General features: G+C 47.5%; 1 protein-coding gene across 1 annotated transcript in view; it reads left to right on the top strand.

The window, feature by feature from the left end:
* The window catches only part of AIP (AHR interacting HSP90 co-chaperone), a 150,679-nt gene extending 124,723 nt beyond the window's left edge, over nucleotides 1-25,956 (top strand). The window contains exon 6 of the mRNA XM_086953247.1: nucleotides 23,904-25,956. Within this exon, the coding sequence (XP_086809373.1) occupies nucleotides 23,904-24,106 (203 nt within the window). The 3' untranslated portion in view covers nucleotides 24,107-25,956. The remainder of the gene's footprint in view (nucleotides 1-23,903) is intronic.
* The last annotated feature ends 1,799 nt before the right edge of the window (nucleotides 25,957-27,755 follow it).

Here is a 27,755-nt window from a genome sequence, read left to right as displayed (position 1 = left end):
GTTAGACACAAGTGCTATCTGTAGCCTGCTGCAACACCTTCAGCCTTTACTTGAGGTCCCCCCAGTTAGACACAAGTGCTATCTGTAGCCGGCTGCAGCACCTTCAGCCTTTAATGAGATCCCTTAAGTTTGACACAGGTGCTATCTGTAGCCGGCTGCAGTACCTTCAGCCTTTACTTGAGGTCCCCCCAGTTAGACACAAGTGCTATCTGTAGCCTGCTGCAACACCTTCAGCCTTTACTTGAGGTCCCCCCAGTTAGACACAAGTGCTATCTGTAGCCGGCTGCAGCACCTTCAGCCTTTAATGAGATCCCTTAAGTTTGACACAGGTGCTATCTGTAGCCGGCTGCAGTACCTTCAGCCTTTACTTGAGGTCCCTCCAGTTAGACACAAGTGCTATCTGTAGCCGGCTGCAGCACCTTCAGCCTTTACTTGAGGTCCCTCCAGTTAGACACAAGTGCTATCTGTAGCCGGCTGCAGCACCTTCAGCCTTTACTCGAGATCCCTTAAGTTTGACACAAGTGCTATCTGTAGCCGGCTGCAGTACCTTCAGCCTTTAATGAGATCCCTAAATTAGACACAAGTGCTATCTGTAGCGACTGCAGCACCTTCAGCCTTTACTTCAGGTCCCCCCAGTTAGACACAAGTGCTATCTGTAGCCGGCTGCAGTACCTTCAGCCTTTAATGGGATCCCTAAATTAGACACAAGTGCTATCTGTAGCGACTGCAGCACCTTCAGCCTTTACTTCAGGTCCCCCCAGTTAGACACACGTGCTATCTGTAGCCGGCTGCAGTACCTTCAGCCTTTAATGGGATCCCTAAATTAGACACAAGTGCTATCTGTAGCCGGCTGCAGTACCTTCAGCCTTTAATGGGATCCCTAAATTAGACACAAGTGCTATCTGTAGCCTGCTGCAGCACCTTCAGCCTTTACTTGAGGTCCCCCCAGTTAGACACAAGTGCTATCTGTAGCCGGCTGCAGCACCTTCAGCCTTTAATGAGATCCCTTAAGTTTGACACAGGTGCTATCTGTAGCCGGCTGCAGTACCTTCAGCCTTTACTTGAGATCCCTTAAGTTTGACACACGTGCTATCTGTAGCCGACTGCAGCACCTTCAGCCTTTACTTGAGGTCCCTCCAGTTTGACACAGGTGCTATCTGTAGCCGGCTGCAGTATCTTCAGCCTTTACTTGAGGTCCCTCCAGTTAGACACAAGTGCTATCTGTAGCGGCTGCAGTACCTTCAGCCTTTACTTGAGATCCCTTAAGTTTGACACAAGTGCTATCTGTAGCCTGCTGCAGCACCTTCAGCCTTTAAAGAGATCCCTTAAGTTAGACACAAGTGCTATCTGTAGCTGGCTGCAGTACCATCAGCCTTTACTTAAGGTCCCTTAAGTTTGACACAAGTGCTATCTGTACCTGGCTGCAGTACCATCAGCCTTTACTTAAGGTCCCTTAAGTTTGACACAAGTGCTATCTGTACCTGGCTGCAGTACCATCAGCCTTTACTTAAGGTCCCTTAAGTTTGACACAAGTGCTATCTGTAGCCGGCTGCAGCACCTTCAGCCTTTACTTGAGATCCCTTAAGTTTGACACACGTGCTATCTGTAGCCGACTGCAGCACCTTCAGCCTTTACTTGAGGTCCCTCCAGTTTGACACAGGTGCTATCTGTAGCCTGCTGCAGCACCTTCAGCCTTTACTTGAGGTCCCTCCAGTTAGACACAGGTGCTATCTGTAGCCTGCTGCAGCACCTTCAGCCTTTAATGAGATCCCTTAAGTTAGACACAAGTGCTATCTGTAGCCGGCTGCAGTACCTTCAGCCTTTAATGAGATCCCTTAAGTTAGACACAAGTGCTATCTGTAGCCTGCTGCAGCACCTTCAGCCTTTAATGAGATCCCTTAAGTTTGACACAGGTGCTATCTGTAGCCTGCTGCAGCACCTTCAGCCTTTACTTGAGGTCCCTCCAGTTAGACACAGGTGCTATCTGTACCTGGCTGCAGTACCTTCAGCCTTTACTTGAGGTCCCTCCAGTTAGACACAAGTGCTATCTGTAGCCGGCTGCAGTACCTTCAGCCTTTAATGAGATCCCTTAAGTTTGACACAAGTGCTATCTGTAGCCGACTGCAGCACCTTCAGCCTTTACTTAAGGTCCCTTAAGTTAGACACAAGTGCTATCTGTAGCCGGCTGCAGTACCTTCAGCCTTTAATGAGATCCCTTAAGTTTGACACAGGTGCTATCTGTAGCCGACTGCAGCACCTTTAGCCTTTACTTGAGGTCCCCCCAGTTAGACACAAGTGCTATCTGTAGCCGACTGCAGCACCTTCAGCCTTTACTTGAGGTCCCTTAAGTTTGACACAAGTGCTATCTGTAGCCGACTGCAGCACCTTCAGCCTTTACTTAAGGTCCCTTAAGTTAGACACAAGTGCTATCTGTAGCCGACTGCAGCACCTTTAGCCTTTACTTGAGGTCCCCCCAGTTAGACACAAGTGCTATCTGTAGCCGACTGCAGCACCTTCAGCCTTTACTTGAGGTCCCTTAAGTTTGGCACAAGTGCTATCTGTAGCCGACTGCAGCACCTTCAGCCTTTACTTAAGGTCCCTTAAGTTAGACACAGGTGCTATCTGTAGCCGGCTGCAGTACCTTCAGCCTTTACTTGAGGTCCCTTAAGTTTGACACAAGTGCTATCTGTAGCCGGCTGCAGTACCTTCAGCCTTTACTTGAGGTCCCCTAAGTTTGACCCAAGTGCTATCTGTAGCCGGCTGCAGCACCTTCAGCCTTTAATGAGATCCCTTAAGTTTGACACAAGTGCTATCTGTAGCCGGCTGCAGTACCTTCAGCCTTTACTTGAGGTCCCTTAAGTTTGACACAAGTGCTATCTGTAGCCGGCTGCAGTACCTTCAGCCTTTACTTGAGGTCCCTCCAGTTAGACACAAGTGCTATCTGTAGCCGGCTGCAGTACCTTCAGCCTTTAATGAGATCCCTTAAGTTAGACACAAGTGCTATCTGTAGCCGGCTGCAGCACCTTCAGCCTTTACTTGAGGTCCCTCCAGTTAGATACAAGTGCTATCTGTAGCCGGCTGCAGTACCTTCAGCCCTAAAAGAGATCCCTTAAGTTAGGCACAAGTGCTGTCTGTAGCCGGCTGCAGCACCTTCAGCCCTAAAAGAGATCCCTTAAGTTAGGCACAAGTGCTGTCTGTAGCCGGCTGCAGCACCTTCAGCCTTTAAAGAGATCCCTTAAGTTAGGCACAAGTGCTGTCTGTAGCCGGCTGCAGCACCTTCTGCCATTAGTTGAGGTCCCCCCCCCCCCAGTTAGACACAAGTGCTATCTGTAGCTGGCTGCAGTACCATCAGCCTTTACTTAAGGTCCCTTAAGTTTGACACAAGTTCTATCTGTACCTGGCTGCAGTACCTTCAGCCTTTACTTAAGGTCCCTTAAGTTAGACACATGTGCTATCTGTAGCCAGCTGCAGTACCTTCAGCCTTTACTTGAGATCCCTTAAGTTTGACACAAGTGCTATCTGTAGCCGGCTGCAGTACCTTCAGCCTTTAATGAGATCCCTTAAGTTTGACACAAGTGCTATCTGTAGCCGGCTGCAGTACCTTCAGCCTTTACTTGAGATCCCTTAAGTTTGACACAGGTGCTATCTGTAGCCGGCTGCAGTACCATCAGCCTTTACTTGAGGTCCCCCCAGTTAGACACAAGTGCTATCTGTAGCCCGCTGCAGTACCTTCAGCCTTTACTTGAGGTCCCCCCAGTAAGACATAAGTGCTATCTGTAGCCGGATGTAGCACCTTCAGCCTTTACTTGAGATCCTTTAAGTTTGACACAAGTGCTATCTGTAGCCGGCTGCAGCACCTTCAGCCTTTAATGAGATCCCTTAAGTTAGACACAAGTCCTATCTGTAGCCGGCTGCAGCACCTTCAGCCTTTACTTGAGGTCCCTTAAGTTTGACACAAGTGCTATCTGTAGCCGGCTGCAGCACCTTCAGCCTTTACTTGAGATCCTTTAAGTTTGACACAAGTGCTATCTGTAGCCGGCTGCAGTACCTTCAGCTTTTACTTGAGGTCCCTTAAGTTTGACACAAGTGCTATCTGTTGCCGGATGCAGCACCTTCAGCCTTTACTTGAGATCCCTTAAGTTTGACACAAGTGCTATCTGTAGCCGGCTGCAGTACCTTCAGCTTTTACTTGAGGTCCCTTAAGTTTGACACAAGTGCTATCTGTACCTGGCTGCAGTACCTTCAGCCTTTACTTGAGGTCCCTCCAGTTAGACACAAGTGCTATCTGTAGCCGGCTGCAGTACCTTCAGCCTTTAATGAGATCCCTTAAGTTAGACACAAGTGCTATCTGTAGCCGGCTGCAGCACCTTCAGCCTTTACTTGAGGTCCCTCCAGTTAGACACAAGTGCTATCTGTAGCCGGCTGCAGTACCTTCAGCCCTAAAAGAGATCCCTTAAGTTAGGCACAAGTGCTGTCTGTAGCCGGCTGCAGCACCTTCAGCCCTAAAAGAGATCCCTTAAGTTAGGCACAAGTGCTGTCTGTAGCCGGCTGCAGCACCTTCAGCCTTTAAAGAGATCCCTTAAGTTAGGCACAAGTGCTGTCTGTAGCCGGCTGCAGCACCTTCTGCCATTAGTTGAGGTCCCCCCCCCCCAGTTAGACACAAGTGCTATCTGTAGCTGGCTGCAGTACCATCAGCCTTTACTTAAGGTCCCTTAAGTTTGACACAAGTGCTATCTGTACCTGGCTGCAGTACCTTCAGCCTTTACTTAAGGTCCCTTAAGTTAGACACATGTGCTATCTGTAGCCAGCTGCAGTACCTTCAGCCTTTACTTGAGGTCCCTTAAGTTTGACACAAGTGCTATCTGTAGCCGGCTGCAGTACCTTCAGCCTTTAATGAGATCCCTTAAGTTTGACACAAGTGCTATCTGTAGCCGGCTGCAGTACCTTCAGCCTTTACTTGAGATCCCTTAAGTTTGACACAGGTGCTATCTGTAGCCGGCTGCAGTACCATCAGCCTTTACTTGAGGTCCCCCCAGTTAGACACAAGTGCTATCTGTAGCCCGCTGCAGTACCTTCAGCCTTTACTTGAGGTCCCCCCAGTAAGACATAAGTGCTATCTGTAGCCGGATGTAGCACCTTCAGCCTTTACTTGAGATCCTTTAAGTTTGACACAAGTGCTATCTGTAGCCGGCTGCAGCACCTTCAGCCTTTACTTGAGGTCCCTTAAGTTTGACACAAGTGCTATCTGTAGCCGGCTGCAGCACCTTCAGCCTTTACTTGAGATCCTTTAAGTTTGACACAAGTGCTATCTGTAGCCGGCTGCAGTACCTTCAGCTTTTACTTGAGGTCCCTTAAGTTTGACACAAGTGCTATCTGTTGCCGGATGCAGCACCTTCAGCCTTTACTTGAGATCCCTTAAGTTTGACACAAGTGCTATCTGTAGCCGGCTGCAGTACCTTCAGCTTTTACTTGAGGTCCCTTAAGTTTGACACAAGTGCTGTCTGTAGCCGGCTGCAGTACTTTAGGTTAGTGGCAGAAGCTCCTCCAGTTAGTTCTAGAGGTCCCATAGCATAACTTCTCCTTTTTCACAAAGGAATGGTTTGTAGAATACTTCTGATATTTTAGGTAAGGTTTTGTCGGTATGGTTATGTTAAGGAAGTTTAAGTGGGGTAGATGGTATTGGCGGGTTGGAAGGTAGGTTAGGCATGATAAGTCTGGTCTAACGGGCATGGTATGGTAGGACATAATGACAATTTTTCTGATAATAAGTTTATAAGCAAGAAGTCTGAAAAAAATACTTAATAGCACAAACTATTGCATTGATGATAACCACAAGAGTATTGTTATTAATAAAGCACATGTTTTTGCTTAAGAGTTATTTTATTTGACTATGTGCATCGCATAGGCTTGTTACTTTCTGATCACTGCATGAAATATAAACAAGAATTGTGACAGTGAGTATGTCTGGCCTCTTCAAGACATGTGTTTTTTTGTCTTTTGCAACTGTTCTATATGCATTAAGGTAAAGAGAAAAAATGCTGCAGCAACAACCTGCAGTGAAATTTGCCAGTATCCTTAGGCAGAACCCAGGTGTTCCTGCTACAAGCATTGTTACTCGCTTGCAGCAGGATTCTAGAAAATTCACAGTAACTAGTTGCCACAAGCCGGAACAGTGAGTCACCGCGATTGGTGCTGGAAGAGGCTTTACAGTTGGGTTGTGACAAGTAACCCTAAAATCATATGTGTTCAAAGCAGCCCTTTGTTAGTGAGAGAAAGGATGAATAAGGGTTGCAAATTATATGAAGGAGGATTTCTGCCAACCTGGGCAAACCTTAAGTCCAACAGTGTATTGTGTAGTGTTTCTTAACCGTTTGACTTGTATGGATTCCCCCCAACCCACTCACATTGACTACCAGAAGTCCGAGACCCCCAACCTAAGCAGTTTCTACTATTTGAACCTAAAACTATTTACAGGAACACGTTTTCAGACACAAAAGGGCAAACATTTTAATTTCTTTCTGAACAATGACTCTTTAAAAAAAAATCTTTCTAATAGATGAAGTGATATGCTGGGCTTCAGCATATCACACTGTTTTATTGTGCTCCTAATGTCTGCACTCGTTTGTCAGCACATACCAGTGATTTATTTGAGGCCACCAACCATCTATACTAAACTTTGTGTTCTAGGCATATGTGGCTGTTGATACACATCTTTAGCATAAGTCTGCCGTCAATTGTTGCAGTCAGCTGATTGCAAGTTATATTTGTGTGAATACGTTTTTTGAGCCATGAGGCTGTTTGACTCCTCCTTTTGGTGATACTGCACATATGTGCCAACTCCATTGCTAGACTGTTTCATTTTGCCGACTGGTTTGGATGTATTCACGCGTTCCAGTTCAAAATAGTCTCGGGCTCCCTTCGGTTCGCCAGCAGACCCCGCTCCCCCTGCCCCTAACTAGACGTTGCCTCAATCACAATTTTGCGCATCAGGGCCTTCTGCTCGCTTCAGCGGTCTATGAACTTTTTCACATCAAACTGCTCTAAGCAAATAATGAGCTGGTGATGGACCGCACGCCATTCCGCTTCTGTCCAAAGTGCCATTTGAACTACCCTCACACTGACCAACACTCGGTCTGTAACTTATGTCTCTCGCCCGACCTTCAGAAAAATACCTGGGAGGCCTGCAGGTTGTTCTGGTCTAAAAAAAGACTCTTCGGACCGACTTGCGTGGTGCCCAGAAATGCAGTGTAGGTACTCAAACGACACACCTGACATCTTCCGTCTACCCGAACGAGGAAGAAGCAGCCTTCTCTGCAGTCAAGCAGGAGCCATCTCCATCCACGCCTCAGAATCTGAGTCAGAGACAGAACAAGATCTAGTCAGCTGGGAATCTTCAGAAAATGATCTGACTATGAGTACACCAGCCCCTGATCCGAAGCCCAATAAATATGCTCTGATCAATGAAACTGCTCACAGGCCGCCTCTGCACAAAAGCCATGGCACACACTGACCCACCTATTCGGACGCCCCGTCCTCGGTGCCGAAACATCGGCCTACAGCAGGGGCCCCCACTTCCAGAAAATCAGCTTCTGAATGGACACATCAGACCATAGTCTCTGTACTGAAAAACGAAGTATACAGTCCTTCAGCTCTGACCACGCCGCCACCAAACACAAAACACTTTCCGGCACTGAATGTTACCTTTGGACTGGGAAGTCCACCTGAGTCTATCCTCGAAACTACACAAGTGTGGCCCGATCTGAGGCAAACATTTTTACAGATTAAGCCCGTAACAAAGAAAATTATTCTTCAACCTGCAACTCCTCTTTCCTCTAAAAGACCATTGTCTTTCAAATAGGCTATTGATGTTCCTATTTAGCCTCTCAAAATGAAAACGAGCATTTGCAATGCAATAAGTCTCGCATTAATTAAGTTTGAGCTATTGGCATTGCTAAATATTGCAACACCAATTGCAACAAAAGTCTATAAATTGTAGGCCAAAAAAAGTGTATTTATTTTTGTAGCAATTGGTGGCATGCTGCGCTTTAGATTAATATGTTTAAAAGTAAAGTGCGCCATACTGCGATTGCTACAATAGTTAATTGTGGATGCGTTAACAATTGATGCATGCACTGATGGCTGGTGGTGTGTGTGCCTGTAGAAATTGTGCACTGATGGCTGGTGATGTGTGTGCCTGGTGGAAGTGTGCACTTACGGCTGGTGGTGAGTGGCCTGGTGAAAGCATGCACTGACGGCTGGTGGTGTGTGTGTGTGTGTGTGCCCGGTAAAAGCTTGCACTGATGGCTGGTGCTGTGTGCCTGGTGGAAGCATGCACTGACGGCTGGTGGTGTTTGTGTCCGGTGAAAGTGTGTACTCACCGCTGATGGTGTTGGTGTCCGGTGAAAGCGTGCGTGCCGGTGAAAGCGTGCATTGACGTCTGCTGGTGTGTGCCTGGTGGAAGCATGCACTGACGGCTGGTGGTGTATGTGTGTCTGGTGAAAGCGTGCACTGACGTCTGGGAGTGTGTGCCTGGTGAAAGCGTGCACTGATGGCTGGTGGTGCTTGTGCCTGGTGAAAGCGTGCACTGATGACTGATGGTGTCTGTGCCTGGTGAAAGTGTGCACTGACGGCCAGTGGTGTGTATGCCCGGTGAAAGCGTGCACTGATGGCTAGTGGTGTTTGTGTCCGGTGAATGCGTGCACTGACGACTGATGGTGTCTGTGCCTGGTGAAAGTGTGCACTGACGGCCTGTGGTGTGTGTGCCTGGTGAAAGCGTGGTCTGACGGCTGGTGGTGTGTGTGTGCCTGGTGAAAGCATGCACTGACGGCTGGTGGTGTGTGTGCCTGGCGAAAGCGTGCACTGACGGCTGGTGGTGTGTGTGCCTGGCGAAACCATGCACTGAAGGCTGGTGGTGTGTGCCTGTTGAAAGCGTGCACTGACGGCTGATAGTGTGTGTGTGCCTGGTGAAAGCGTGCACTGATGGCTGGTGGTGTGTGTGTGCCTGGTGAAAGCGTGCACTGACGGCTGGTGGTGTTTGTGTCCGGTGAAAGTGTGCACTGACAACAGATGGTGTGTGTGCCTGGTGAAAGTGTGCATTTACGGCTGGTGGTGTGTATGCTTGGTGAAAGCGTGCACTGAGGTCTAGTGGTGTGTGTGTGTGGAGATCTCTGTTCATACTTTGGCATTTCCTCTCTATAAAGACACCACATATTTCTTAGATGTTGTGTTGCCTGTACTTTGAAGGAAGTTAAGGAAATGACCCTAGGTACCTTCCCAAAATCCTAGTTTTCATTAGTTTTCCTATCCCACAAGAAGCCACAGTGGACACTGGAGAGAAAGTGGCACAGACCAGCATTTGAAAGTGATCAGAGAAAGCCCGGCAGGGTCCTTATCTAGAAGGGTAGCTCGGCTTGTCGTTCAACAACAGCCATTAAGCATGCTGGAGTGTGACTGCACAGATTGTGTGTCAGTGGTATATTGTAACGGCCGTGAAAGCAAACGTGATCACAATTGCGATCAAAGCGAAAGACTTGCGGCCGAGTGGTGCTAATGTAAGACAGGTGGCTGGCCTGCTCGTATGAACACAAGCTCTAGGCCAGCCAGCAGCTCTTTGAAAACTCAGTGATTTTAAGTGGAAGTTCTACTTCGTTACTGAAGTCCTTTCAGTATCTTCCACTGGAAAAATTCTGCTCAATGTCCTTGCGTGGCATTGAAGCATTTTATCTTTGTGTTACTTGGGGAACTAATTGGGACTAGGAACTGGTAGGCCTATTGTTGCAATGTTTTTTTTTTAACGCAGTGAAAGAAGAAAGACTGAAAAATAAGACAAGCGATGCGCGCTCTGTGCTGGGGGAGGGCCATTAAAGGAAAGGGGCGGAGAGGAGCCTGTGAGATCTCGCGGCTGAGATCAAAGGAAGGGTGGGAGGGACGTTGGCGAGCGAGCATATGGGGGGTGAGGGGGTGTGCAGCCTGGTGAGCTGAATGCATGTTGCAGCAAAGGCGGAGCGCGGCGCACGCAGTGTCTGGTGGCAAATGGAAGCTGTGCACAATGAGCGTGGTTGTGCTCACATGCACTGTACCCGATCTGCACTTTGGGTACACTTTTGAAAGCCCTTACTTTAATCTCGCCAAAGCATCCCTAACCGGATGGCTTCAGCGAGACCTAAAAAGGACATGGCCACTAGCCCTATCCCTATCTCTCCAACTCCACCATCACAGCCCCATCCGTCACTCAGCCACCTGCTTTACCATGACAGTCTGAGGAAGGCAACATTTCACCTCATCACACACAATCACTTACCAGAGATAATAATAGTGACATAGGAGAGGACACCCATCCCGTGGCCCCATGGGATACCTATGACATAGACCACATAATGCTTCAGCTTAGCAAGACTTAATAGCCAGGTCTGTGGCATTCCACCAGGTACCCCTGCACAAAGATCCTATTGAGGATGGCTTTCTCTTTGAGACCCTCTCTACTGCACATCAAGGATCCCAGTACTTACCAATGTTTAAAGGAGTTCTATGTCACACTGATGATATCCTTAAAGATCCAGTGAGAGCACAAATTATCAAACCAAGAGTTGACAAAAAATACAAGTCAGTACCTTCTGACCCAATTTACATTAGAGGACAGTTAACCCCGACTCCTTGGTAACAGTCAATGCAAGAAAAGCAGCTAACTCCAAACAGCTGGGGATGCACCTCCCCCAGACAGTCAAAACTCCTTGATGCATCAGGAAAACTGGTTGCAGCCCAGTCTGCTAATCATTTGTGCAGTGCCAACAGACAAGCCCTTCTGCACGCTGTGACAGGGCCCACGGGGATGAGATGGAGAGGTTCCTTCAGCATCTTACAGAGGAATATAGAAAGCGGGGTGTGAATTAGACAATGAAGGTAAGCTAATTACCAATAATTTCATCAAATGTACACTAATCACTGGTGACTCTGCAGCTAGAGGCATAAATACAAAATTCTGCTACGTTGACGCGCATGGCTTTGTGTCTCCAGTTTTGAAACCGAAGTCTCCCTTTTGACAAGTAGCACCTTTTTGGCCCCCAGGTAGACACAGCCCTTGAAAAAAGGGGACACAGATGTCACTGAAATCTATGGGTGCCCTCTAAACTCCCACCTATTGTAGGTCCTTTCGACGCCCCTCCTGCAAACAGGGTGCCAGATCAGCATCTACAGACTCCTCAGGGTCCTTCTATTAAAAAACTACGGCCAGCCATCCACCTCTAGAGGCTTCTACAGGGGCACATATAGGGGTAATAATTTCAAAGGCTGCGGACAGGAAATCTCTACTTGTATCTCAAATACTACCACCAAACAATGGCGTCCTCAACATTTCCTCCTGACCATCTAACACATGTCAGGGGACGTCTAGAAAACTTCTTCCCAAAATGGAAATTCATCACAACAGGTCAATGGGTGTTGGACATTAGTGTCTGGAGCTCATCACAATGCCTCCAAATAATCCACTCCGCTCACACAAACTTTCCATACAATACCACGCTCTGCTCAAACAAGAGATAACTGCTCTCTTACTCAAGGAGCCTTAGAGCCAGTTCACCATTAAGGAACAGGAGTATGTCCGCTATACTTTCTCATTCCTAAAAAGGAGCGTTCACTTGGGCCCATGTCCTCATTAGACCTAAATGATGCCTTCTTTCATATACCCATCCATCTGAGGCATTTCAAAACCTACGGTTTGTCTTCCAAGGAAAGCACTATCAATTCAGAGTGCTTTCTTTATTATACCATATAGGGGAGCCGCTGGCACCAGGAAATCGGATCCTGTCGACCAGCAAGAAGAGCTGCAAAAGCAAGAACAGAGGATCACCAACTGACTTGGCATTAACCCTGCTGGCCCCGACAATTGTGCCAAAGTCGACTCTGTAGCTGCTATGCCTTCAAAATCCTAGAAGGACTGCCTGCACTTCACACAAGATCCAGGAACTCCCGTAGAGTAGCGGAGCTGCTTCCCTGCCGTAGAGTAGCAGAGCTGCTCCCCTGCATCCTGCAGACACCCCAAAAACTGCAAGGCTCCTGACTGCCTCAAATCCCACACTGGAAAGCACACTGCACCTGTGCCCCCTAGCCTGAGTTGAAGTGGGCCAACTGTGCCATCATGGTCCCCTGGCCCTCCAGATACTAAGCCCATCTTTGGTTTGCCCACAGTGAACTCTCCGCTGCCTGCAGCCTCTTTGTGAAGGCCCCCTATACAGTGAGTGTCTCCTACCGTTAAAACCTGACCCATCTGCACCAAACCGCCACAGCCTGAGGAGAAGAGGACAGAAGGTGTCCCCATGTCCAGTCATAAAACAGGCCTCAATGATAACATCCCTTGGAACAGCCTCAGAAAACCCTAAAACCACCCTTGAAGCTATACCCCATGTGATGCCCAGCCTCTTGCTAATAGCACTACCCCCATAAGCGCACATCTTGCCTTCTATCCCAGAAACCATCACTACTGGGGGGCCTCCACCACAATGCATGACCAGGGGCCCGCCCACCAGGCTGTGCATTTACCAATTAACAGCACACACATGCCCACCTGCCACTCATGACAGGATTTTCAAAAGCCAAACAAACTAAATGCCCTTTTACTCACCAAATGTCCCGCTAACATGCTCTTGGGCTCTAATTGCACCTATTTGCGTTCAAGGCCTGCCCAGGCATTAAATGGCACAAGACCCCCGAACCTCCACCAACACTGTGCCTTTAATGCCACCTGCACAGGGCCCTTGCCTGCCCAGTTGCCCATCTTCACACTGAGCCCATTGCGCACTAACAATATTGCATGATGAACACTGCACTTTGTGTTATCGCCACTAGACCATTCCAATATGGCCAAAACCTTGCCCTATCTCCACTAAATCCAACCGCGCATGCGCACGCATGCACAGGAACTACCTGCCTTCTTTTACTATCGGATGCCACACGGCACATGCGCAATGCCTCCCAGTAGCGCCACGAGCATACCGGCACGTATTCAGCTGGGCGCAGCGGCTAAAAACACCGGCTCCCTGGCACTCTAGACCAGCCGGGACTACAGGAGACCAGAGCAGGTTTAAAGACTGGTTACTCGCCGAGACCAAGTAAGGTTGCGCTTTCACCCCCTATTCAGGACGCCAGAGCACACATGAACTCCTGTGCTCACCGTACCTTTACCCCCTTCTCTCTAGATTGGGACATCGGATAAGACCCCTCCCGAGCCTCGATCAGTTGCCCTAAACCTTAACATAGTGTAAATATTCTCTCCCACAAAGGCATTGCTAGCCTAACCATGCCCACTATTTTAAATTATTTTTAAATTGTGCAGCACGCCGCACGCATGGCCACCTGTGTTAAATTCACGTGTGCCTGTTACTTATTCTAGACCACGCATGGCACACCCACATGTGTGGCTAATACCCACACAGCACGCCACATGACAACCTTCCACGGTGACCACAGCCGGCTCATTATAGCGTGCAGAGTATAGATATGTAAAAAAACAACGTTTGCTCTTCACATCGAGCTATGTTACTTATTGGATTTCACATGAAGTTCCTCAGCTTCTTTGCCACGATAAGCCTGGGGCGCCCAGTATAGGCTTCAAGTCACTATGTGCATGCAGCATAATAATGATAATAATACTGAGTTTTATATAGCTCAAACAGCTACCTCACAAGGAGGTGTCCTGGCGCTTAGTGAGCAGCAAAAAAAAAACAGCAGAGGAAGAGATTAATGATTAAAAAGCCACGTCGTTAGCTGTTTCCTGAAGCATAGCTCTGAGTTAGCATTGCGAATAGCAAGTGGTAGGGCATTCCACAATATAGCTGTTCTAACCAAAAAAGCTCTCCCCCCAGGCGAGCCTTCGCTAATCGGGGGAAGAGAGCAAGTTCAGTGTATTGGAGCGCAGGGACCACACCTGCTTGTATCGGGGGAGTCTTCATTTCAGATAATTAGGGCACTTTCACTGAAGTGCCCGAAAGGCCAGGGTCAAGACCTTAAATTCAATCCTGCTTGCTACTGGAAGCCAGTGAAGATTACGTAGATGCGGAGAGACATGATGCCTGAATGGAATATGTTTGAGCATGCCCCACTTTATCAAGGCAAAGCTTACAATCACTGTGTTAGTCATCCAGACAATGACTATAGCACCTATGCTAGATGGCATTTTATGTTGCTTAAAGTAATATGTAGATGTATGTCTTGTCTGGTCTTTTCTTCTCCCACAGATTGGTACAAGTGTCCGTAAGTACGTCAACACTTAGACCACACACCTTAGCGGTTGTGTAGGTATTTTACCTTTTTTCACGTGGCACTTTCCACTTTGCCACTCACTAGCTTCCCCTACCGGTCCTGAAGAAAGCCCCTACCATATACCTTTTCGCTGGTTGAAACATGTAGACCACTCACACAGTCAACTAAGGACAATAATTTCCTACTATTTGCACTACACATTTTTTAACCATATCCTGAGCGGCCACTAATAAAGTTTACAAGCAAGGACTCTCAGATATTTTTAAGAATAATTCACGTCACATCAAACCAGCTCCACTGTAATAAGGCATCGGCCACCCGGTTGGGACCCCAATGATGAAGCATGACACCAACCAGGATGGTGTCCGAGGGGTCTTTTAAACAAAACTAATGGGTCCATGTACTAATCACAATAGTGATTGTACCATACCAACATTGTGGGTTTTTCACATTTGTTTAGTCTATCATTATATTGGGGATACGGACGCACCCCGCATTTCCCTTGCTTGCTCATTGTTTTCCTACACTATATAAAGAGCCAGCTTCCTACAATAACCACACGTCTGTAGTCATTACACAAGACATGGTAGCAGTTCCTGCACTGGCTCAAAGCAAAGACAACACATCCACACAGGTGATATGCTAAACTTGTGGGTATGTGATTCAGCTACCCGAATAGGAATGGTCAGAGTGTCCCAAATAATGACATACACTATGTCACATGCAAGTATTGTTGTGTTCTGCAAGATACTGTATTTCAGGCAGAGATAGAACCGGAGATAATGGAATTCTTCCCCAGGAATACGGGATCTGTAGCTAGTCTTACGACGGTCTGGGAAGCCTTCAAAGTGACAGTGAGGGGGTGGTGCATCTCCAAGGGAAGGGGCATATTGGAAGACCTGCGACGGACCCTGAGCACTCTGGAGAAAGTGATGAAAGGGCTCGAGAGGGAGATACACAGCAGGGAAGAGGCAAGTACTTTCAAGGCTAGCCTGAGGGAGAAAATGACGGAATACGTAGAGGCCGCAGAGAGGGAATGCAGATTTCGAGGGAAGCAATGCACAGCCAGGATATATGGTGAGGGGGATAGGCCAGGGAGATCTCTAGTAGGAGCGGTTAGGCCCCCCAGATTCCACAACTATGTCCTTGAACTGCAAAATTAGCAGGGGGTGTCCCTTGTAGGTCCCTTCCAGACCAACTGTTAGCCCTCACTAGGTATTATAAACAACTTTACACGTCACAGAGACAATGCGCACTGAACTTTGGGGACTACTTCGAGGATGTAGCCCTCGCATGGCTGGGAGATGTGCAGCGTAAATTCTTGGCTCTTGATCTTGAAGTGGATGAAATCACTGATGCTATAATGTGTATGAAATCGGGCAAATCCCCCGGCTCGGATGGGATCCCAATAGATTTCTATAAAACCTATGTCTCCATCTTAGCCCCCATCCTCAAAGCGATGTTCTATGAGGAGTTGGAAGAAGGTACCCTACCTGAGACCATGAGAGAGGCCCACATCATATCGCTGCTTAAACCCGGTAAGCCTCCCGACCAGTGCGACTCATATCGCCCCCTGTCACTGCTAAACAGCGATACCAAAATTCTGGCGAAAGTGCTCGCTACTAGGTTAAATCTCCTCCTCGAAAAAGTGTTACCTGATCAGGCAGGATTTGTGCCGAATCGAGCCACAGCCCATAATCTTCGGACCCTATTGGCAATTATTCAGGACATAGATCCAAACTGTGCCGCAGTAGCTGTCTTTTTGGACGCCACCAAGGCATTCGACTCGGTGGAGGGGGACTCTGGCGTACATGGGGATGCCGGACTCTTTCTTTTGCTGGATCAAACTACTCTACACTGCACCGTGCGCTAGGGTTCTCCTTAACGGGTCCCTCTCAGACGCCTTTTCCATCACCAAGGGGATGAGGCAGGGATGCCCCCTGTCTCCCGTTCTGTTTGCCATAGCGGTGGAACCCCTGGCAGCTAAATTGAGGCAGCACCACAATCATAGAGGCCTTATCTACCCCTCCAGGCAGACTTAGTTTCCCTATACGCTGACGACATCACCCTCTATATTCATAAACCACAAGACAACCTAAACCCTGTATTTAGGGAGATCACTCAATTCGGAGCAATCGCCGGAGTACAAATGAATTGGGGGAAGTCGGCAATATTCCCACTAATCGACCGCACACTCTGGACAACCCACTGAACTGGGAGGGGGAGGATTTGAAGTATTTGGGGATCCACATAGCCAGGGATAAGGAGGCTTTAATGAGAACGAACTATGGGTGGGCCATGACTAAAGTAACGGATAACATCACAAACTGGTTCAAATTGCCCCTATCCATGGCCGTGAGGATATCATTAATCAAGATGGTAATAGTACCCACATTTTTATATTTATTCATAAATATTCCCTACCACCCGGGAGCTCACTTTTTCACAACGCTGAAAACTTAGTTAATTAGGTTAATATGGGGAGGAAAGCAAGCACGGCTGAAACTGGATACCCTTGCACTACCGTACCCTCATGGAGGGTTCGAAGTGCCCGATTTTGAACAATATTACCACAGTGCACAAGCGCATTTCGCGGAGTATTGGTTCCACTTCCCTGCTTACATGCCCCACCTCGCAAGAATACCTCTGAGTAACTGCCCGTATCTACAGGTAACAATTGACAAGATCTGCCAGAACTTACTGACTAGACTGAAGTATTTGACTTGGGGGGACTTATATCTTAGGGGAGAATACTGGACTAAGGAACAGTTCTTTGGGGAAGCCCCATACACATTTATGGACTTTTTTCTGTACACCAGGCTTAGGCAAAGCATTAGGGCCAAGTCTCCGGACTTCCCAAAGGAGCCGGAGAGGTCACCTCCCTCCATCTGATACTGCAGAAGGATACTCCTACGCAAGTCATTTCTATGCTGTATGCTAGGGTACGCACTGCTCCTCCTAATACACAAGTCAGGACCAGGGCAGAATGGGACAGAGATCTGGATGACCCGCTTACTGATGATCAGTGGGAATCGGCATGCCTGCAGACGGAACTAGTATTGGGTAGTAGCAGGCTACGGCTGCTGCATTTTAAATTCTTACACCGACTATATCACACGCCAGCGTGCCTGCACAGACTGCAACTCCGAGATGATGACAGATGCCTAAGATGCAAACAAGGCCCTGCAGACTTTATGCATCTGGCGTGGAATTGCCCTGCAGTTGCTGAATACTGGAGGGAGGTATTTGCGGGACTGACTGACATGCTAGGGACCCACATTGAACCACTCCCCACCAGGGCCCTACTGGGCCTGGTGGCAGATATTAAGACCCCACATCCCAAATTTCTCATTATGGGCATTATACTAGGTCGAAGACAAGTGGCATGTAGATGGGGCAGGGCGCATAAATTTATGGGGTGGATACAAGATATGACCACGCGACAAGAATATTTACATGCCTATGCAGAACAATTACCATTGAAATCCCGACCAAAGGATATCTGGGGCCACTGATAGCTTACCTTGCAAGACAGCAGGGAGAGGATGACACAAGTGATACAGGAGCAGAGGGGGAAGTCACGGTTGAATGAGATGTGAGGATGTGCAGGGCGAGGCATTGTATGGGGCGTGGGGAGGTACGGGAATTCTGTAGTGTGGGGGGGACAGATTCCAATTTAGAGGTGCGTAGCAACGGGTAGCCTTCATATAGAGGATGATGTTTGCTGGTGAATTGGATAATCAAACTCAAGTGCTGGACTCAACTTCGTACTTGGGGCCGGACTTTGCTCCCTTAGCGGAGGAATTTATTCGCAGAAGCTGGAAAAATACAGAGGGAGGGTAAAGGCGGGAATAGAACTAGGTTAGGGGAAGCATACATAAATAAGGTATCACTGCTGCAAGGCAGTACAACATGTATGATGTTTAATGGTTTGTAGTTTGGAAAATGATACAAATAAAGGTTTAATATATATATATATATATTGTTGTGTTCTCTGTAGGTTTACATCATTAGATTGCACGCTATCTTAAAAAAAAAAAAACCATCTTCCTAAAGCCTTGTATGAATAATTAACCTCGACTATTGTTTCTCTTATAGTCAAATGACGCCTTACTTTTCATCCTTTTCATGCATCCTATTTCTAAGCTAAATGTCAGTCTGTCTTTTTCTCAATTTATTATATTTCTGTAAATAGCCCACGCCTCATTTTATTGACCAAGACCTATCTGTTCACCCCGCCAACCTTTTGCTTATACTCACATAGTCCCAACTAATAAACATTTTTGACTGGTATTAATTTAATCTACCACAAAGAAACTGGACTAAATGTGTGGAATGTTTTTCTTGCAAGCACAATACTAAAACCAGTAATCACAGTTGAGTTCCAGATCTGTGTGCTACCTGCCACTAATGGTTCCTGTTACATTTACCGGATCTGATCATTCTCGGATTTAGATCAGAAGACAAAAAGGAATGCTAATGGATGAAAAACAGTTGGGAGCAAAACATTTGCATAGATATTGGCCCTAGCGTAAATCATCAACTGGAAAATGCAACATCTAGGTGCCACATGTCACGTCCGAGGCTCTCTGCAGGAGTTTGCACTCTCAGGCTTCTAGCGGTTGACTGTGTGGAAGTCCAGGGATTCCGCAAGCAAAAATTATGTTGTTCAATTATTATTATTTTATTTTTTAATCATGATCAGCTGATGGTGTTAAAGGTGTCGCCTGTTAGCTATGGAATCAGGTACTTTAGAAAAAGCAGGGTTCTGCGTACTGCCGCCTGATGTCCCCATCTTATATGATGGGGATAGATGTACAGCCTTCTCCAGATCATTGATTGATTGAGTAAAAGGGACGCAGACGGTGGGCAAGAAGAGCTTCAGCTACATTATGTTTAGGTCTGACTAGCATGTGCAGGTAACCTCAGACTGTGCATCTTTAAGAGTGGACAGCTGTGGATATGCTACTTCACCCTCTTGTTCTGATACTTAAAATACATTTCTGGTTCTCTGTTACGATGTTCTGATAGCCATAAATAGTAGAATATGTGCACGCATGTGCGGGATCCACAGAACACCATTTACATTTTTTTACAATGTATACATGCCAGTATTAGGCAACGTTTTCTGTACATTTTCCTTTTTGGTTTTGAAAAATAAATCCAAATTAACATTACAATACATTTGGCTGAAAACACCACAGTGCTAGACCCTCTTCAGAACCTCAAAATACAGGGAAATTTAGGGGCAGATTTACAAGCCCCTTGCGCCACTTTTGCGTCATTTTTAACATGGTAAAAGTGGCGCAAGGGGCTTGTAAATCTGCCCCGTAGTGTCTAATAAGCTGGACACACTCTGTGCTGATTAGACACTGTACCTTTAATGAACATCATAAGCTGCCACCCTTCCCATCATACAGTGCCGGTTTGTTTTTCCAGCTAACCAAAAAGGCTAGATGTGAATGTTCAGTGAAAATGAGAAGTACTGGAGAGTTGCGGTGTCAGTGTTACATCTTCTCCAAAAATGTAATGTAATGTAATGTAATTTTATTTTTGTAAAGCGCGACTTACACTCCACGGAGCATCTTGGCACTGACCACTCATGTCTGGGAGGTGTGTGGCCGGGGAGCTTGTGAGACACCGGTAAGACAGTATCTGGTGTTTCTGGGGATAGGGTTTAGACTAGGGCTAAACAGGCTGTGTCTGTAAGTTTAAAAATCCATGTCTTTAGAGCCTTTCGGAAAAGGTTATCTGACGGGATCTGGCGCAGTTGGAGTGGTAGTTTATTCCAGGCCCTAGCACCCAGCACTCCAAGAGATTTTCCTCCTTTCGTAGCTAGTCTAAATTTGGGAGTAACCAGCAAGTTCAGGTTGGAAGATCTGAGTGAGCGAGAAGGCACATATCTTCCAAACCTTTTTGACAGGTAGGTAGGACCTAGCTAGTAATAGGACCTGAAGGTGATTACTAGGATTTTGAATAGTACCCTTTTGTGGATGGGCAACCAGTGCAGGATCTTGAGTGCTGCAGATGCAGACGACATCCTGGGCCATCTCAGCACAAGGCGGGCGGTGGCATTCTGGACCATCTGCAGTCTGTGCAGTACTGCTTTACTGGAGCCTGCATATAGACTGTTACAGTAGTCCAGGCGGGATGTAATAAGAGCCACCGTCTTTCTGGCTGTCAGCGGTAGAAGGTCGAAGAATCTTCCGAGGCCTTTGATTATGCTAAAGCAGGACCCTGTCACGGCACCTGCTTGTTGCCTAAATGACAAGGCCTCGTCAAACCTAATCCCAAGGTTGCGGGCCGTAGTAATGGTGTTTGGGGGGACTTCTGCATCTTGTGGCCACCATGATTTGGGGGAGAAAAGGGTTTGTTGTCCGAATGGTAGAATTTCGGTCTTTCCCGATTTACATTTGAGATGATGTTCTCTCATCCAGTCGAATGTGGCAGTAAGACAATCTCTCAGATTTTCCTCTGCCTTTGTTGTATTGCTGTCTAATACGAGGATGAGCTGAGTATCATCAGCATAAGATATAGTGCTGATGTGAAAAGAAGTGATGAGCTCTATCAGGGGGTCATGTACAGGTTAAATAGTACTGGGCTTAAACTAGAGCCCTGAGGTACTCCGGTTTTTAATGCTTTCTCCTCTGAGCAGTATTTCCCCAGTACCGTGACTTGCTTCCTGTGGGTGAGAAAGTTTTTTAGCCATTCAAGAGCGACTCCTGCTATTCCTGATTCCGCTAGGCGGCCAATTAATACGGAGTGTGACACCGTATCAAAGGCCGCCGATAAATCGAGCAGCACCAGAACAGCCTTTTTTCCTTGGTCCATAGCTGTCTTCAGGGTCTCCACCGTGTGTAGTAGTGCTGACTCTGTGGAGTGTTTGGCCCTGAACCCCGCCTGGTTGGGATGTAGGATGTCATTTTCCTCCAGTTACCTAGTTAGCTGCTTATTCACTGCTGCTTCCGTGAGTTTAAAGAGAATTGGGAGAAGCGAAATAGGACGGAGGTTTGAAAGTATAGTGGGGTCTGCTAGGGGTTTCTTCTGCAGAGGTTTGACCCTCTACTGAGGAGCCCCGCCCACTGACATCAGTGGAGGCTCGCTAACAGCTTCCTAGAGGCCAAGTAGGTCCAACGGCATCAACTGCATTGTTTCCTAAACTTCCAGTGTCACCCCCATCAGTTCCACAATAGCATACAGAGCAGAGGCATAACCATCCCTGGCTGACTGAAGATGAGCCTGCTAAAATGAAAAGGAAGGTTTGTCACGTTAGACTCTCTAGTGAGAGAAGCTATGACAGGTCCCGCAAATCCAAATCCCTCACTCCTCAGGAGGATATAACATAAGGGGATTGTCAGGAAGAGAGCTGGACCCCCACCACCTACAGTATTCTAGTTGATGAAAACAGTTGGCTATATGGTGGGGAAAAATTACCAATTGCCAAATTCTCATCCTCTCTTCTTAAGCAAAATACCGCCTCCTGAATCTTTGGTTGTGCCACCACCAGGAAGCGCTCCAGGGCTTCCACATTTACTTCCTCAGTACCTTCAAAAAAAGAGCAAGAGGATGGATGCTGTTGGTATGTACAGATTTAGCCACAGCCTTGAGGGTTGGAAGCTTCCCCACGCTGTTAGACTGCTACAATGCAGTAGAGAGCTATGAAACTCTGGTCTGGTTTATTGAGTTGGGACCAAGAGAGTAATTAGGATGGCTTCAAGTGTTCCCAAAACACATCTTTGATCATCACTGCAGACCATAAGTGCAGCCAAGGACTCCTTGGAACTCCTGCTGGTGAAGAACTCCATCGCTTGAAGACAGAAGTGTAAAAACAGTCTACTTGAAGAAAAGAAAAGATTTCCCAAGATACAGTGTACGTGTCAAGGTAGAGGCAAACAGCATGCCCCTATCCCCTTTAGGAAAAAGTTACAAAACCGGTAGGAACAGTTTTTTCAGAGGCAAAATCTCAGATAAACCTGGGCTCTCATAACATGCTCAATGGTAAGGCCCTCCCACAAACCATGACCTATGTGGCACCACTGCCCAGCATCTGGGTGGACGGGAGCATTTCCAACCAATGTCCCTCATGGCAAAATTAATTTAAAGAGTTGCTTGGTAAATTCAGAATTGACTCTGGAGGTGAAATTCATCTTGGTAAAGGAGCTATTGAACAAGCCCTAGGTTGCTGAAGAACAAGAAAATGTGCTCTGCCTTAGTTCTTGGGTCAGAAAAAAAACCTGTTAACTAGAATTTTGGCCCATGCTCGGCTTAAAATTTGCCAACAAATGGGTCACAAGGGAGAAATTCCACATGCTGGTTCTTTATTAAATAGTTCCTATTGGATGGCATTAATAGTCCAGTAGGAGGCCTATTTTCACATTCCCATCTGCAAGACATATCATATGTTTATCTGCTTTTCAGTAGGACATGCTTCTAATTAAGACTGAGTCTTCCTTTTCAGCCTGAAGTCTGCTCCCAGTGTATTTTTCAAATATATGGTGGCGGTAGCAGCATTGCTGCAGAAGAAGGGAATATTTGTCTACCCATACTTAAATGAGTGGCAGGTTAAATCCAGCTCGGCATCAAAACTCCAGTGAGACATGGAGACTATCCTGGCTCTTCCCTGCAACTTGGCTCTACAGATCAACTCCTCAAATCTACACGCAATGCGAAGATACAGTGTTTGTGGACCACGACAGACAACCTGCCAGCAAAAATGTCTCTTTCAGAGGAACAACAGTCTCCTCTTTCTCTGAAAGCAACAATAGCCCCATCAGTCAGACAAATATTGTCCTTTCAGGGAAGCGTGGCTTCGAGAATGTTTCCAGTTCTCAGTCCAAGACCTTGTATGTGGCTACTTAAAGAGTACTTGGAAGCTTAATGGAGCCCAAAGACATAGTACCGGAAAGAGACCATAACACTGACCAACTTGGCTACACATTCTTTCTGATGGTTGTGAAGAGAGTTAACATTCTGTGGGGTGTCCTGTTCCAGAAGCATTCTTCTCCTGCCTCAGTTGTCACAGATGTAATGCTTTAGGCCAGGCATGTTTTATTTGTAAAAATTGTATTTAAAAAAAAATAAAAACTGTACGCCTTGGATCCTGCATTTGTGTGGAGTTATTCTACTGTTTGTGGATATCGGGGAGAATGCTCATGGCCGAGAGCTAGGGTTACAGATGAGTAACTTTCTTATTGTGTTGGAGGCCAGTTCATGTGGAGAAGAGTCTGTGGCTTTATATAGGCTAAGGTAACAACACTTAATATCACTATGATTTCCAATAGCCCGCTAATCTTGATAGGAATTATAAAAAGAAAACCTAGAAGTATCCAAGTGTTGCCCACCTATTGATACAAAAAGGTTGCGTTTTACCCTTCGCATTCATAGAAAGCTCTTGCTAACTGCGATCTGGTTTTTAGTTTTCCAAAATCACACATTAATTCTTCCGTGGCCATCCTTTCTTGTTTGTACTCCAGCGTTGTTTCTTCTTGTTTCTACCTGTACTTGCTGTATCCTGTCTGTTCTTATAATACATTTCATTTCTGTCTCTGTTGAGAATACATTTCTATCTCTGTTGGTTCTTCACTTGATTCTTTTATCCTTCCCACACCATGATTTTCTTTCCCTTATTATTTTTCTTGCCTCCTCCACAGACAATGTGAAAGCATACTTCAAGCGGGGTAAGGCGCACGCGGCGGTCTGGAACTTGAATGAGGCGCAGGCGGACTTTGCAAAGGTGGTAGCGCTGGACCCGTCCCTGGCAAATGTTGTCACCAAAGAGCTGAAGAAGCTGGAGGTCCGACTGCGAGAGAAGGAGCACGAGGACAAGGACCGCTACAAGGGGATCTTCCAGTGAGCTGTGGAATCTGTAAACCGACATATCACGAATAACACCCAAGGACCCAACGGTGTGGAGATGAGACTAGCCTGCATTCTAGCATTTGCCCATTAGTTCCACAATCTTTCTCTTGTGACCAACAAGAAAATGTGGTGGCAAGGTGGGAAAGGCTCAACTATCTGGCAAAGGCATGACTTGAACCCTGTGTCCGGCTTGCTGCTGCCACCCGTCTCTTCAGGCGTCACGCTTCCTGTTGGCACTTCAGTTTTTTTGAGTTACTTCCTAGGCCATGTTCAGTTTTTACATAAAAGGAGTGAATATCAAATGCCCTCCAGGATGCAGTTAGACACGGGATGATTTCTTAATTCTTACTAGATGTAATTTCAGGAAGGCTTGAGTAAGTGTCACCTAGAGCTCTGTGTGATTGTGGACAGCTGCTCTGACTCGCTCAGTTATGGTTTGCTCTCTGCTCCACTATTCAAATACCCTTCCCTAATCCAGGAAAGGCACAGAAAGATGGTGATATTCATTGAAGTGGCAGATTCGTATTAAATCTCAATTACTTTACAGTTATTTTAATATTATTCAGCTTATTGGGTAGATTTTCTTAAGTCTACAAGTGACCTGGCAGTCCATAGATTTAGGAACTCATTTTGAAGAGTGTGTGGCTTTGTAAAACCGATGTGCTTGAAGTGGGTGTGATGTGTGGCCTTGTCTATTAATTGACATTCCTGTTTTGCTTTTTAATGAGACAGAAGATGGCTCAATGGTGTCTTTGAGAAGCCCCCTTAATGGTGAACGATACGTGTTCCACACCTGTGAGGAGACACACACAACATTCTGCTGTAGTGTTGTTTTTCAGGCTGCGTCTTCATTTTTCAGCATTTTGATGCCTGCATAGCAGAGTTATTTTTAGTACATTTATAGATAACTTTGTCATTTGACTGTTCTTCAAGCTTTCACCCCGAATTTAAATGGGGGCCTATGTTTTTGGCTTCAGCATTCGTAGTGTTCTGCCCCCTGAGAAGGACATCCCCTATTCTTTCACTTTCTTTGTTGCCCCAGCTGTGTTTTACGTGTTGTCGTTTAGTTGTTGCCTTCGTGCTTCACTTCTCATTCTCTTCCTTGTACGAGTGTTAGTGGTAGAAGCCTGTAAGCTCTTCAGAGAAGCTGCTGCAGTGTCAGTAGGGTGTTCAGATAGACCCCTCCTTTGGATACCGGCTCGGTTTCCTCCAGGGTATCCTCCTCTTATATGGAAGCAGCCAAAGACCGTGTGTTTGGCCAGCTACGGCCACTCTAGCAGCCTACATGGCTCCTGTAGGACCAGATGACACTTGCTGGCTTCCTTTTAGGATTAAGTAAGCACCAGCAGTCTTTCTTTCCTGTCTGCCATCAGGAGTTGGTGCACAGCTCTTAGTCCTTTGCCTGCAACTCATGGAATAGCATTGATTTTATTTTCATATAGTTAAGCTTCCAAGTGGAGTATGTCTCTTTATCAGACGCCGCGTGCTGCTGCCCCTTCGAGTGCAGAGCGGTGATGCCCCTGGTTCAGACATCTGAGTGATGCAAGTGACAGTGTGAAGTAAGCTGCTAGAGGAGATAAGGTGACACTCCTTAGGTCAGAAGGCATCACCTAACTTTACCCAGGTTTGTGCAACACTAATGTCTAGCCTATACATATAAGGGTGTCCCCCACCCCTGGTAGGCCTCCGGCCCACTGTTGTCTATGTGCCAGCTGCTTAAAGCTTATTTGCAGTGACCTCTAAAAAAAATTCTATATCTAGGCCTTTGTTTTTTTATACATGCGTTTTAAAATGTATCTTGCTTTGCTTAATATATAAAATATATTTATGTGTACACTGTATAAAGTTGATGTTTTTCGTATGCTTTGGGGAGGGTGGGGGACAGATTTTCACTTCCTGGTAACCCTTTGCCCACCTTGGCACACAGCTTTCTATGATCTCCCCAGAGCCTCAAGGCAGTCACAGGTTGTCTGGTTTAGTCAGCCTGAATCATTTCCATTCCTAGGTGCCTTTATGAATTGATCATTGAGCGATGAGTACTGTTGCTGTGCCCAATAACCCAAGATGTTCGTGCTTACTCCTCCAGACCATCTCGTACCATCTAGGACGAGTAAGGGTATTCATGGATGTCTGCTTCCTATTCGAGGACCCTCATTCCCATGCTCTCTCCACTTCACCTCTACATTTGGTTTCTTTTAGTACGTTTTTTAGGTTTCGCTGGGGGGCGGAGCCGTTAGGCTCCTCCTCCAGCGAAATCTGTAGTTTCTAGTATGGGTGACTTTACCCCGCCTCTCTGCTTCATTGGCTAGCTCCATAAATGGAGGCTAGCCATTGGAACAGAGAGGCGTCCGTCAATGCCGGACCAGACACGGGGGCGTTCCCGAGATTCTTTGGCTTTTGCCGACGTCACGCGACGCCGGGAACGCCCCCGTGTCTGGTCCGGCATTGCCGGCACCCGCCTTCCGTCGTCAGCGTCTCTCCTCCCCCTTTCCCGCCCCCTCCCGCTTGTTTCTTGTTGCCCGCCGCGTCTCTCCTCCCCTTTCCCGCCCCCTCCCGCTTGTTTCTTGGTGTCCGCCGCGTCTCTCCTCCCCCTTTCCCGCCCCCTCCCACTTCTTTCCTCATGGCCGCCTTCCTGCTCCAAGGCCGTCGTCAGCGTCTCTCCTCCCCCTTTCCCGCCCCCTCCCGCTTGTTTCCTCATGGCCGCCTTCCTCCTTCCCCGCCCCCGGAGCCCGGACACAGACTGAGCGCGGCGGCTGCACTCCACCCGGACCCGGCTCCTGGCCGGCGGCTGCACTCCACCCGGACCCGGCTCCTGGCCCCCTCACCCTACCGAAACGGTTCCAGCAGGTTTCTGGGGCCTAACACCCCCGTCCAGCAGGTAAGAACGGCACCCCGGGAGACTGCTAAGCTTATTACTCGAGCTAGAAAAAATGTTGGCGTCAGTTTGCGCTCCAGCATTACGATAAGATATCCGACCTGCCAGAGTGATCGACCACGTCTGAGATCGACCCCACATCCCCCCATTAGAAAAACACTCTCAGACTCCTTCCAGCTCGCATCGCCCCTCCCCCACACACTTATCCCTCAGAGGTGCACGGGATTATCTCTGTGCCCCCTTCCTCCTAACACCTCTGTCGATGTGCAGTCAAGAGAAAGAACTCCCCCTATGAGGAATCACAGGCCCCGTGACCTTTAACCCCTCCTACAACACAAGCCTGCCTATCATGCACCCCCTCCCCCACCTCACAAGGGGATGTCATTACCTGGCCCGAAGCCCCTCCAAGCTTGCGTTACCTGGGCCCACCCCCTCCATATCCGATTCCACAGACCCCGAGGCCATCACTGTCGGCCTTTACCACCGCCCCCCTCCTCATGAATGATGCCTCCACCGATCACTCTTCTGCCCCCTCCCCCGTCACCTGTCCCCTTCAATTTACCCCTCTCTGCGCCCGAGATCACCCTTCCAATGAGTGCATCATTACTCGCTGCAGAGCATCAATTACAAAGGCGAGCCCTCATCACCCATCGGGATGCAGGAGCGCTGAATGGAAAAACAGCCCACCTCGTGTCCACCCTGCTGTGCCAATATGGAAGCCCCGGGGGGGAAGCCGTAGTGTAACCCCCTCCACCTCTGGGACAAGCAG

This window comes from Lissotriton vulgaris, chromosome 1_2 (genome assembly GCF_964263255.1).
Source record: "Lissotriton vulgaris chromosome 1_2, aLisVul1.2, whole genome shotgun sequence".
Classification (NCBI taxonomy): Eukaryota; Metazoa; Chordata; class Amphibia; order Caudata; family Salamandridae; genus Lissotriton; species Lissotriton vulgaris.
Note: the sequence above shows the minus strand (reverse complement) of the source record. Positions and strands in the feature narration are given on the sequence as shown.